Source organism: Pogona vitticeps, chromosome 1 (genome assembly GCF_051106095.1).
Source record: "Pogona vitticeps strain Pit_001003342236 chromosome 1, PviZW2.1, whole genome shotgun sequence".
NCBI classification, from domain to species: Eukaryota; Metazoa; Chordata; class Lepidosauria; order Squamata; family Agamidae; genus Pogona; species Pogona vitticeps.
Window position 1 is genome coordinate 116,889,577 of NC_135783.1, and position 13,621 is coordinate 116,903,197.

The 13,621-nt window shown below is 41.6% G+C and overlaps 1 protein-coding gene across 3 annotated transcripts in view; it reads right to left on the reverse strand.

Annotated features, from left to right (window-relative positions):
* COL19A1 (collagen type XIX alpha 1 chain) overlaps positions 1–13,621 on the reverse strand; it is a 217,577-nt gene that overhangs the window by 14,558 nt on the left and 189,398 nt on the right. For all 3 annotated transcript variants that reach the window (XM_073000073.2, XM_078386107.1, XM_073000079.2), the window contains 5 exons: positions 6,932–6,976; positions 4,984–5,028; positions 4,829–4,891; positions 3,890–3,925; positions 3,708–3,752 (listed from right to left, as the gene is read on the reverse strand). In XM_073000073.2, coding sequence (XP_072856174.2) covers positions 3,708–3,752; positions 3,890–3,925; positions 4,829–4,891; positions 4,984–5,028; positions 6,932–6,976 — 234 coding nt within the window. The remainder of the gene's footprint in view (positions 1–3,707; positions 3,753–3,889; positions 3,926–4,828; positions 4,892–4,983; positions 5,029–6,931; positions 6,977–13,621) is intronic.

The following is a 13,621-nucleotide window of genomic DNA, read 5'->3' on the forward strand; positions in this document are numbered from 1 at the left end:
GAGATATTGAAAGATTCTGGCTTAAAAGTCCCAAATTACTTTCTGAGGAACACTGAGAAAAATGAAACATTCTATGGCACTGTGCCTATTTGAAACCTTGTGGTCTTCTGTGATAATAGCACAGAAGGCCATGGGACATTTTATGAGTGAGAAACCAACATCCCTAGAGAAACATTTGAAATGAGGTATATAGGCTAAGTACATAAATGTGGTCCAAGAATTTGAAATCAATGCAGAATGTGAATCTCAAAATGCCAGGGAGTTGCATTCCAGATTACTGATCTTTCTGTTGTTAATCACACAGAATGATATTAATTGTTCAAGAACAATGTACTGTCTTGTCTCTCCAGCTGTCCTTCTATTTAGAGGAGTTGCTGGCATCAAACAAAGCGTCTACAAATGAAAGAGGAAAGAAAGGATGTTTGCCAGTTCCTCCTTCCTTCCACAACTTCTTAAATCCTCAAGTCTTCTCCAGAAGGTTATGGAACTTTCCCGAACACCATGGGAAGTGGTTAGGAAGGCTGCAGGAGAGAAATAGGAGATGGCAAAAACACTGCTCTCCTCTTTCTCTTCACAGAAACCTCTACTGGATCAGCACTGGAGATAACTTCATATGAATGGAAATTCATTTATATGGGGAAAGCTGTAAAGCAATATTAAATATGGTGAGTGGCCTCTTTGTTCAACTTCAGTTGTGTCCATCTTAGTGCAAGAGTCAAATTTTCAGAGCTGATCTTAAATCTTTTTAGCAAATTTAACAGTGGATGGCTAGATACTAATTTAAGGTTTTAGTGGCAGCGTACAAAGTCCTAAAAACATCTCAGGACTCAATTCACCAAGATTTAAGACCAGGTCTGAAAACTGTGTTTATTTTGTTCAGGAGTTCTGGGGTCTACTGGGCTACCACACATGCCACAACGCTTTCTCAATGGTGTTACCCTAGCTGTAGAACCTCCCTCCATCAGACAGTTGGTTGTTCCCCTCATTCTTATCTTTCAGATACTAGTTAAAACCAATCTATTAATAAAAGATTTCAGGGTAAAACCATGTGTTCAGTTTATCATTTACTGCTAGTTGTTTGCCTTGCTTTTATTATATTTTTTAGCAACCTTTGTAATCTTTGATTTTGGATATTTGTAACTCTAGATGCATGTAATTTCTGGTTTTGGTTGTTTGCAACTTTTGATTTTCACAGTGTTTTTAAGTGAATTGTTAGCCATCCTGGGCTCATATGAGGAAGGATAGGATTATTAATAAAAATAAGAATAATACCATCATATGTTAGCTGTCTGTGAATTCACTCAATATGCCCTATGTAACATAGCACGGTTAACCTGGCCCAGGTTCCAAATTGTTTAACCAGCCATGGTAGCTGTATCTTCAAAAATAAATGTTGATTTCTGCATACCCTTCAAGAAACAGGCATTAGATGCAACTCAACATTTTGTTTTGTCATGTGTACACTGGCAATCCTAACCTCACCAACAACTACTACCATGTCTTACTAATGAATGAGAAATGTCAAGTACTAAAAATTCAGTGGTGATTCATTTCATAACATGGCCAGGTATCAAAACTGACTCACTTTCTTGTGTGGCTGCTTGAATCTTATGGAGAAATGAGAGGCAATTGTGCATTGTAAAATCTCACACAAAGTAAAAAAAGAGAAAGAATACAGGAGAAAAAGAAGGATGGATGGACTGACTTGAGAAGATCTTAGTATAAGGATTATAATGAGCATATATAGATGGCATGAATTAAAAAGAAAATGTGATGTTATTATTTTTACAGTAAGCCTTTAGGAGATATAATGCAGAAGAAAAATTATTATTCAGGTTTCCCCTTAATCTTTTTGGAAAAGAACAAGCCAGCACTGTTTTAATGGAAGCAGACATTGGATATAAATGATGTACATCTGCTGTCTTGAGACTGGAAAGAAGAAGAAATCAAATAATAAGGATTTAGTCAGTAGTGGTTTTCGCAGCCATGCCTACTTGCTGGTTTGTTTAGTTGCAAAGATTTACATCTGAAAGGTAGACTGCAGAATTTATTCTTAGGTTTGAACTAAATCTGTATCAATATGCATTTGAATTTTTCATAATAATAGTAATGATAATAATCTAGAACTGCAGAGCTGGAAGGGACCCAATATATCATCAAATCCAGCCCCTGTCAAGGAGGCCCAGTGGGGAATCAAACTCCCAACTTCTGGCTCTGCAGCCAGAAACCTAAACCAATGAGCTTATCCAGCAGTTCCTTATAAATAAGATGGGTGTCTCTGAGATTTATGAATAGGTTCTGCTTCATCATATCTCCAACCTGTGTACAGGAAGTTAAAACAAGAAAGTGTAATTATAGTAAACCAAAGAACAGATAGATGGTTCCTACCACTACAGTTCAAAAAGCAACATGTAGTTATTCTTTTTATGGTTAAAAAAGGCAGGGGGCTGAGAAATAGTGGCACAAGTGGAATAATACCTGGATATTGGAAACATAGTTAAGGAGGTGCAACTAGTCCTATCCTCTCTGTCATCACTCTCTCCACCCTAAGGGTGACATGTCTGAAGAGGGAGAGGTGCCTGCTAATGTGCAGTTTTTTCATGTTAGCAAAACTCTGGAATATTGGGTATCTTCACTGTGTCGAGAGCTTATGCACAGGTGGGCTCCTCTTACCTGCAGACCCATTGCACACTGACCTGCTACAGTGGTTAATATTTTGCAATTCTTCATGCATTTGGTTAAGAAGAGCAGAGAGAAAGCTAAGGATTATAGCAAAGATTGAAGACCTTTGTGTAATTTAACTTGACCCCTAAATTGATAGGCTTTCCAGTGGTTTAACATTTGCTACTAACTGTAATTAAGACTTCAGTTCAAAGACCCCTATGACATATGGACTAATTGAATCCATACTGAATTTGGACTAATTGAATCCATACTGAATTCCTGACTACAATTTAAATATTCTCTATTAAACATGCAGCCAGCAAAGCTAATCCCCTGCAACATGACCCTTCCAATTCATCTATTAACTGTGCAAAATTACTAACAGATTATATATCTACAATATAGCCCCAGGGACATATTACAATGATTTAGACATTCTCAGCTATTTTAAGGGGAAGGCTACTTCATATCTGAGAACTCGTAACTCCACTATTAAGGCACACAAGCAGTAATTGTTCTCATTTGATATTAAGTATTTTGGGGGAAAAGTATAAGACCTACATGCAACATCATACTACCACATGCCCACTTGTGTAACATTATTTCACCACCTCACTACATCTCTGTACCCCCCCCCCAGCGCCCAGCTGGACCACAAAGCAAAACTGTCCAAGTTTTAATATAGTTCTGTTGACACAACCACTCACCGGAGAACAGCTTTTTTGTTTTGGTTTGTTTTAAATTAAGACATCATTTTATGGGTGTTGTACTTGCAGAGCACAGAAGGAAGGCAAGTATGGCAGATTCAGTGAGATAAATATTTACAGAATCTGCTGTTACATAGCAAACAAGGTTCATTCCTGGGAATTCTTCCAGAACAAGGCCACAGAGCTGTGTGGGCATTGGTAGCCAGTGAGGTTGTCAAAAGGTCACAAGTCAAAGTTGTGTATTAAATAGAATAAATAAAAAAATAAATAAATTAAATAACTAATGTTATTATCATGCTAAAAAGTAACTTAGCCATATGTAAAAATCAAACTTACACGTTCTCCTTTGGGGCCTCTGTCACCAGGTTTACCCAATGAACCCTGAGGGAAAGAATGGAAAGACACCTTTAAGAATCTAAGCATCTTCCTAAAATAGCTCATCCAATATTCCCCTTTGGCCAAAAACTGAATGATGCCAACTATGCATAAAAACCCAGAAATAACAAGCTACTTCTTACCTGAGGGCCAGGCAATCCATCCTTTCCATTTATGCCCTAGAAAAATAACAAAGCTTTTGTTATTTAGAAAGTTTTTAAAGTTCCTCTCATGAGAAGCATTAGATATCTTAAGACCCAAGTTTGGTGGTTCACACATTAAACGTCATTCCTTGTATGGGATAATGTTACTTTTTTTAAAAAAAATATGGCAACTGAATGACTCACTGGCTAAAATCCAGTTGCAAGTTACAACTACAATAGGCCCATTGAATCAGTGGGAATTTGGTGAGTCAGTTCCTCCATAAGTTCCATAGATTCAGTGGGCCTACTCTAGTTGTGACTTACAACTGGATTTCAGCCACTCAGATGCTGTCTTCTGGGGAGCTTGAGCAATACTATTGAAGAATATGGAACTTGCCCTCCAGGAAGGCTTGCCAGATATCTGTACCACTGTCCCTTCAGCAACCGGAGAAGACTTTTCTCTAATTTCCCAAACTTTTAAAGTGTTTACAGCTCAATCCTAAGCATTCTCGGTGCTGAAGTACATCCTAAGAATTGAATGGCATTAGGTGCCAAGAGATCTACAGCCTTGAATGGTTTCAACTGCTGCTTCTAATTGCCAGTTATTATCCTCTTTCTGTTTTATATATAACTATATTATATTATCATTGGTATTGTGTTGGTTGTAAAGCCCCTGAGAGCCAATTAAAGTGGGGCAGTATGGGAATAGAATGAATGAATGAATGAATGAATGAATGAATGAATGAATGAATGAATGAATGAATGAATGAATGAATAAATAAATAAATAAATAAATAAATAAATAAATAAATAAATAAATAAATAATATCACATAAGAGGGTGCATATTAGAACATGAATCATAGTAAATTTCTTTGTAACTGCATCCACAGACAGAGCTAGATGAAGTTTTATATTAGGAGGAACAAGAATTACTTACAGGTATTCCAGGTGGTCCTTCTGGCCCAGGAAAGCCAATATCTCCAATAGGACCTCTTTCACCCTGAAGGAAATAGAATATTTTCCCTGATGATTTACAATGTCAATATTGTACTAAGATTTCACAGGTAGAAAGTCTAATGAAGGTGCACTTACTGGTTCACCAGGGATCCCTGGGGGTCCTGATGCACCATGTTTTCCCTATGTAAACAAAGAAAAAAAAGAGGACATTACTTAAAATTAGTACTGAGCAAGGGATTCAGTTCAGGTCCTGATTCAAATTGAGAACTGATTTAGTGGTGATCTGATCGTTCCAGAGTTCGGAGCGTCAGACCTGAAAGTTGAGTCATAGCAACTTGACTTCTTTCTTCTTAGGTTGAAATGTTTCGCTACTCATCCAAGTAGCTTCTTCAGTCTGAGGAGAGTTGGCTGGAGATCCCTGATATATCCTCCACATTGGTTTCAATTTCCCCTGGTCTGAAGAGGCTCATTAGATGGAGAAAAGGTGGGGGGGGGAGTGAGTGAAAATCCCACTTCTGCAGGGTGGAGAAGGACTGCAGAAGTGGGAGTTTCACTCCCCTACTCCATCCTTTGTTCATCTAACAGGCCTATTAAGATCAGGGGAAAGTGAAACCAACATGATCCTCCTACCAATTCTCTTCAGACTGAAGAAGCTACTTGATTGAGTAGCGAAATGTTTCAACCTAATAGGAATGCAGTTGCCATGACTCAACTTCCAGATAACCTCACCTGGATGACTGAGAATCTTCACAGATGACATCAACAAATTAAGTCTAAAAATGTTTAATTTGCTGGACTGTTGTTATTAATTAATTGGTCAAATCACTAGTTTTTAAATAAACAGTGGGGTTTATAGAGAATGGCATCTAGGTCGTCACTAGTGTCCCCTTACTAGCTCACTTGCTATTGGCACCTTTAAGAATGCTTTTTAAAAGTCCCTTTGGAATTATTTTTCCTAAACTGGCATTTTTTCTCCCGGTGGACTATAAATCCCATAATACAATGGGTAGCAGGAATTCAAGCTGAAATGAATGAAAACTGTGTAACTGCTGATTGTATTAAAAATCATGAAATAGTTTCATGATCAAAACTATTTCACAACTGTGTGGAGATGTTCCAATGCCAGTTATTTAATCTGTACACACTTTTTTGTTACTTAAAGCCCGAATGACCCATTTTAAAAACTGTTATTGTACATAAAAATGGCAATAACTTCAATTTATTTACTTTCTGAAAGGCTGCAAGCCAGCAAGTCAATGTTTCAGTTCAGGTGTTTGGAATCCTATTACATGCACTGTAGTGTAGTTACACCTGGAGAGAATCATAGGGAGTTACGGCAAAGTATTTCACATTGTGTGCCTGATTGCAGAACTGATATTTCAACTAGTTGAAAAAAACTGTCTGTGGAACTGCTTCCTCTATATGGCCTCCATGTTAGCCTGAATTTTGCAACTGCTTGATTAACTTCAAGTTATGCAGGCATTGCTACACAACAGGATTATGAGCACTGTATTTTGTTTTAACAACAGCAAAGTTTTGACTGAAATGAAGTTTTTTTCAGATTCACGTTATAGCTGCTTAGGTGCATACCAAAAGGAACTGGTCTGCTTTAGAAGCACACATTTATGTGTAAAATTCTCCCTTAAGGTCTGAGTGAGACTGGCAAAGATTCTTTCAGGTCTGTGTCAGGTATGAGGGAACAATATTGGCTTTTTCTAGGTGAAAACTTTACTGTAGCAGAAGGGTATAGAAACTGGAGGCTGGGAGACAAGTGGATGGGAAAGCTGGATTTAAAAGAGACTAGGCTGGAAGCTCTGGTAGAGAGCCTAGCAACAAGAAAGTTGTGTTGCCTTGGAGAAAGAACTGAGCATTGTGAAGGATTAGGTATCATATTCAATTCAGAATATTGAGCACTTTTTTTAGATACAGGTGTCAAACCAAAGTATTATTTCCCACAGAGAAGGCATCTTTGTGCATATATTCATATTCAGTATTTTTCCAGCAGAAATTACTAATATTTCATGTACTGCAACTGATATTATTTTTCTCAGTATGAAATCAGCTTCTTTAACAGCATACTTACGGGTACCCCTGGTACTCCTGGAGGACCCGCTGGTCCCCGGTCTCCCTAAAAGAAGAGATGTTGCATTATAGTATTTTAAAATAACTTCAAAAGTTCAATGTTTTGATAAAGGGTCTGGCAGACTCTGGAAGGCAAATAAAAACTAATGGGTTTAATGGGTGTTTGAGCAAATAATGTGACTGACACCCTGTCTGGCCTCTGTGTTCATTTTACATACCAAAGGAAGGCACAGTATCAGATCACTGCTGTCCTACGTAGGTTTCCATCTGCTCATGTGTATGGCTAGACCAGGTTGGGAAGACCTAGCTGTGACAAACCCAGACCTACTGGGATATGCCACAGTTTCACTAAGCTGCCACCAACCATTCCCTGTAAGGAGTCACACAGACCAGGAATGGATTTTTAACAAATAAAGGAATAAGGTTTATTTAAAATAACACACAGGGAAAATAAAATGATCAAGTGAATAAGATACAGTAACGTGGCTTAGTCTCAATCATACATACACTAGTTTGGTTCACACAGAACGCATTTAACTAAAGCACAGACCCTGAACCTATCAGTTCTGGCTAACCCTACAGACACCTGAACCTATCAGGTTGGTACTGACTGACACACAGTAGTACCCTGTCTGACACACAGACTCCCACTCAAGCTTCTTCTCTCAGCTCTTCTCAGCTTCTCTGCACAGGCTTCACATATATATACAGTACAGCCCCTCCTCCTGATGTCCCGCCTTCCACTCCCCATAGGATGGAACTTTCCCTCCAAACCCATGACAGACAGGTAACATCAGTGCTGTATGTAACACCTCCCCTCTTTATAAGTTGTTTTGTAGGGGGAAAGCTAAGGTGCTTTTCTCCAAAAAACAACCTGGTTAAAACACACAAAAACAGTTATACTTACAATATCATACTTACTTATACTTACACTCTAAGTTAAACATTTACCATTTACAATACATCAAGTTACCTTTATTCATACAAACCAACATGTTTAATAAACAGACACATTTGACTTTTTGTCATCAAAATATATACATAGTCCATGTTTCTTTCGCCGTCTTCATTCTTCAGGTCTTCTTGACAAGGCGTCAGCAACACAGTTCACTGACCCTCTGACCACCTTCACTTCAAAGTCATAGTCTTGCAGGTTTAAAGCCCACCTCATAAGTTTACTATTGTGGGTTTTCATTGTCTTTAACCATTGCAGTGGTGAATGGTCAGTGCACAGAATAAAATGTCTTCCCCAGATGTAAGGCTTGGCCTTCTGGATCGCGTAGACTATGGCCAGGCACTCCTTCTCCACGGTTGCCAAATGTCTCTCACCTTTCTGGAGTTTCCTACTCAGGTAGGACACTGAATGCTGGTCACCATTTTCATCCTCCTGGCAAAGAACTGCTCCTACCCCGCTGTTAGACGCATCGGTGTAGATGATGACCTCCCGGTCGAAGTCTGGAGCACGCAGCACTGGATAATTGATGAGCGCCTTCTTCAACCTCCGGAACGCCTCCTCACAGTCGCTGGTCCACGGGATGCGGTCATCAGTCTTCTTCCGCGTCAGATCGGTCAGCGGAGTCGCTATCTCGCTAAACCTCGGGATGAACTTTCTGTAGTAGCCCACCAACCCAAGAAATGATTTGACTTTTTTCTTGGTGTTGGGTCTGGGCCAATCACGAACGGCTTCTATCTTGGCCTCTAGGGGTTTTATTACTCCTCCCCCTACTATGTGACCCAAATATTTTATTTCTGGGCTACCCAGCTGCAGTTTGTTCTCTCTGCAGGGCCTAGGCCAAAGCACTTCCTCCCCTGGGTCAAAGTGCCTCTCCCTGGCTTGCTGGTCATCCCAAGCTTTCTTTCTGACCTTTTGAGCTTGCAGGGTCTCTGCTGCTAACTCTAGGTTTCTCTTTAGGTCATTCCTTAAAGAGTCTATATATGTCACAACGTCTTGTGGGTCATCCTGGGTGATCTGCGCCCAATTTTGTTTGATTAAATCAAGGGGCCCTTTCACCCTTCTCCCAAACAAGAGTTCAAACGGACTGAACCCGGTACTGGCTTGTGGCACTGATCGATAAGCAAACAAAAGGGATTGCAGCTTCTGGTCCCAATTGTTTGGATTCTCCGCCAAGTAAGCCCTAATCATGCGCATTAGAGTCCCATTGAACTTCTCAGTTAACCCATTACTTTCAGGGTGATAGGCAGTGGTTTCCTTGTGCTTAATTCCACAGATTTGCCATAACCGTTTCATGAGCTTTGATGTGAACGATGCGCCCAAATCTGTGATTATTTCTGAGGCAAATCCCATCCTGGACATATACCCCACCAAGGCATCTGCCACTGTGTTAGTTTCAATGTTAGTTAAGGGTATGGCTTCAGGGTACCTCGTGGCATGGTCCACAATGGTGAGAATGAACCTGTTCCCCCTCTTTGTGGCCTTGGGCAAAGGTCCCACAATATCCACCCCTATACATTTGAACGGAGTGTCAATCACAGGCAAAGGGCACAACTTTGCTTTGGTCCTGTCACGGTGATTCCCCTGCCGCTGACACACATCACATTTTTTACAGAACTCCCTGATCTGCTTCCCTATGTCAGGCCAGTAAAAATTCTGTGTGATTCTCTGCTGTGTCTTGTTCACCCCTAAGTGCGCAGCAAACATGTCAGAGTGCCCCCTTTGTAAGATCATGGGGCGATACTTTTCAGGTACCACTAGCTGACTTCTGATCCCATCTCCCCCTTTTGAGATATTCCTCAGGGTCTCTATATAAAATCCCCTTTTTCTCTAGAAATCTCACTGGGGTTTCAGGTGTTAGCTGGGCGTCTGTCACCTGTTCAAAACACTTTTGGAGAGTGGCGTCTGCCTTTTGCTCTTGGCCAAATCTGCTGTCTGTGGTTAAGGTGTCCACCACAGCTTCGGCACTCCCCTCTGCTTCCGTCTCGGGCTCATCAGTACCCCCCTGAACTGTCCCCGTGGTGGCTTGTGAGCGTGTAATCACTAGCACCCTTTTCACATGTTCAGCCAGGTCATTTCCCACGAGCACGGCTGCTGGCAGAGTCGATGAAATCGCTAGCCGCCAAACTCCCCTCCAGCCTTGAAAGTTCACAGGTACCTCAGCCACTGGCAGCGAGATCATCTGTCCCTCAATCCCTGCCACCTTTATGCTCTCATTCGGGATTATATATTCCCTAGGAATAATATCTGGATGGCACAGGGTCACCTGGGAACAAGTATCCCTTAACCCCCGATACTGATGGTCAAGTATTCCTACGTCCACCCCTGCTGTTTCAAACAACTGTGAATCTGTTCTCACAAGTAAGCAGCGCCTGACCTCCACAAGAGGACCATTTTCCTCAGCCTGATCAGCAGATGTCACTGTTCCAGATTGAGTAGCCATGGCAACAGGCTCCCTCAGTGGCAAGGAGCTTTGCTCTTTCTGGACACAGAACACAGCTTTTGGCTTGGTTCCACTCGAATCATGAGGCACATTTCCTTTTAGCTGCTTTAATTTCTCACACTCTGAGATTAGATGGCCCTTTCCCTGACAGAAATAACATTTTCTGGTGTATTTTGAGTCTTTCTCATCTTGTTTTGGTTTTCCCTCCAAAATCTGAGGTCTTGGTTTCATGTCTGAGGGCTTCCCATCACCATGGGTCCCTCCCCCTTGCTGGTTTCTTCCTGGTCCCTGAGAGTACTTGCTGTAGGTTTCTTTAGGTTTCCCCATCGATTTCCCCTCACCCAAGGGCTTTCTTATTTGGGAAATAAAATCTGCGATCTCGGCTGCTTCTGCCACAGATTTCGGTTTCCTTTCCCTCACCTGGAACTTCAGTTCCCCATGCAGGACTGAATAGAACTGTTCCAGCGCTATCAGGTCTTTGAGCTGCTGGTAGGTCTCTGTTCCCTCCTGAGATAGCCATTTCTCTAGCAGCCTCACCAGTTGGGCCCCCACTTGGGTAAAAGTCTGCTCTGGTTTCTTTGTGAGGGACCTGAATCTCTGCCTCAGCTGTTCCGCATTTATCCCATGTCTGGCAAACACCAGTTTTTTAAACTCAGAGAAGTCTTTTAGCAGCTCCTCTGGCATCTCTGCATAGACTTCTGCCAGGCTGCCACTGATTAAAGATCGCATGATGGTCATCTTCTCAGTTTCCCTTACTGAGAAGTCCACAAACGCTCTTTCCACGAGGGAAAAGAACACCTCAGGACAATCTCCCTTGTGGTACACAGGGAATTTCTTCAGGTCAGTTTTAGACAATTGGCCTCCCTCAGAATCTCTATTGTTATTATTGTTCTGATTCATCAGTTCCAATTTTCGTAACTCAAACGCCATTTTCTCTCTCTCCAATTCAAATTGTCTTTGCCTCTCCCTTTCCTGCATTCTCTCTCTCTCTAATCTTTCCTCCATTTCAAATTGCCTCATCCTCAGTTCATGCTGTTGGGCTATGAGCATTTTCCTGAGTTCTGGGTTCTGTTCTCCCGTGCTGTCACCCTGCACTGAGCCAAATTCATCCTCAGAACCTTGGTCTACCTGGGGGTCTTTCACTTCACCCATTTCTGCCATTTGGCTTCGAGTCAAGGGCATAATCCCCCCCCCCCAGAACAGGCTGCTTTCAAAAGTCAAGCCTCAAAATAAAGCGACCACTTTTTTTTTCTCTTTTGCCTCAGAACCAGCCTTCTATAGATTGCTGCTGTTCTTCAGCACTAACTTGCAACTGTAGCCAGCCGGAGTCCACCCCCTCTGCTAGGCCTCTCAGCAGACAGGCTAGATTACTGCTATTTCACACAGTTTTGCCTCAGCTTTTTTCCCGCCAAAACAGGTTGCCTCAGAGCTCCCTAATCTAGTCCCCAGTTGGCACGTTCTTCCACTAGCGCACCTCCCCGTGAGGTACGCCTAGAAGATTACCTACGCGCCCTCAGATTGTCCCTGACTAGACCCCCCTTGCTCTGGGCACACTTGCCAAGGCTTTGCTGGACCACTGGACAACTGGACCAGTCGTATCCCACACGCTGGATACCAATCAATGTGACAAACCCAGACCTACTGGGATATGCCACAGTTTCACTAAGCTGCCACCAACCATTCCCTGTAAGGAGTCACACAGACCAGGAATGGATTTTTAACAAATAAAGGAATAAGGTTTATTTAAAATAACACACAGGGAAAATAAAATGATCAAGTGAATAAGATACAGTAACGTGGCTTAGTCTCAATCATACATACACTAGTTTGGTTCACACAGAACGCATTTAACTAAAGCACAGACCCTGAACCTATCAGTTCTGGCTAACCCTACAGACACCTGAACCTATCAGGTTGGTACTGACTGACACACAGTAGTACCCTGTCTGACACACAGACTCCCACTCAAGCTTCTTCTCTCAGCTCTTCTCAGCTTCTCTGCACAGGCTTCACATATATATACAGTACAGCCCCTCCTCCTGATGTCCCGCCTTCCACTCCCCATAGGATGGAACTTTCCCTCCAAACCCATGACAGACAGGTAACATCAGTGCTGTATGTAACACTAGCTATACATGGATACCCCATGCCCAAATTCTGCAGTATCCCTGGCAGCACCTTTTTGTAGGAAAAAGTGTGCATACATTTGAATGAATAGCATGGTACAAATGTGAGAAATTGAGCATTTCTCTATCAGATTATCAATATACTACTGCAGGAGTCTGAAGTACAATCACCTGTGTCCACTGACTGTGTTAAATGAAAGAAACAGATACCAAAATCTCACAGAAGATTTTGTTCTTCAGTTAATTCTAATACTAATTTTCTCTCTGCAGTGTGTTAGAATAATCACATGTTATTCATTGATTTCATGTGTAGTATACTGAAGAAAAATCCAGCCCTAACAACATGATTAACATGATTATCACAACTTGCCTCCCAGTTTGTCTTCAATGAAGCCTGTAAAAAGCCTTACCAAAATTAACTTATCTGAATACAGAAGACTGATGGATAACCTGACCTCACTGCCTTTGGTTCCATCATAATAAAGAAACAAGCACCTCATTGGCTGTCCTGTCTGTTCTCATCAATGGCAGCTGCTGGCCAAGGGGCAATGACCTTGTTATCTGATTTCCCCTCCCTCCCCTCCACAATTCACCTCCCATCTAAAAGGCTTGCATTGGCTTCTGAAATTGGAGCAGCTGCTGTGCCTGTGTGTCCTTTAATGGAGACAGAGGAGGAGACAAATAGCAGCTGCTTGGTGTCTTTCGAACTCTTATCCCTTACTGAAGTCAAATCAAAACTCTGCAATGAGTGAAAGAAAAATATCTGAGACATAGCTAAAATAATAGTGGATGAGAATTCAGAGATGGCACAGGAAGGCTGATTTCATTTCCTTTTGCTAAATGGCAAACTTAGCTTTGTGTTTGAATTCCCACTCAAGTTAGATTCATGGGGTACAGTCCACCAGCGCAATGCTTTACAGTGAAAAGTTGCAAGGCCAGCGTCTTTGCCAGTGGGAAAATGCCCCAACATTTCCTGGGTGTCACCAGTGTTGAGTGGGTGTCCTCACCTCATCCTTTCCAATAGTTTACTCCAAGTCTTCCTTATGTAAGCAGCCACACTTAATTTCCATGACAGGTATGCTATATTTTAAAACACACGGATTATCAGTTTCCCTAAAAAATTCAATTGTGCTGTAAAAATGCTAGTGAGTTAGGTTTGTCTTCCACTAG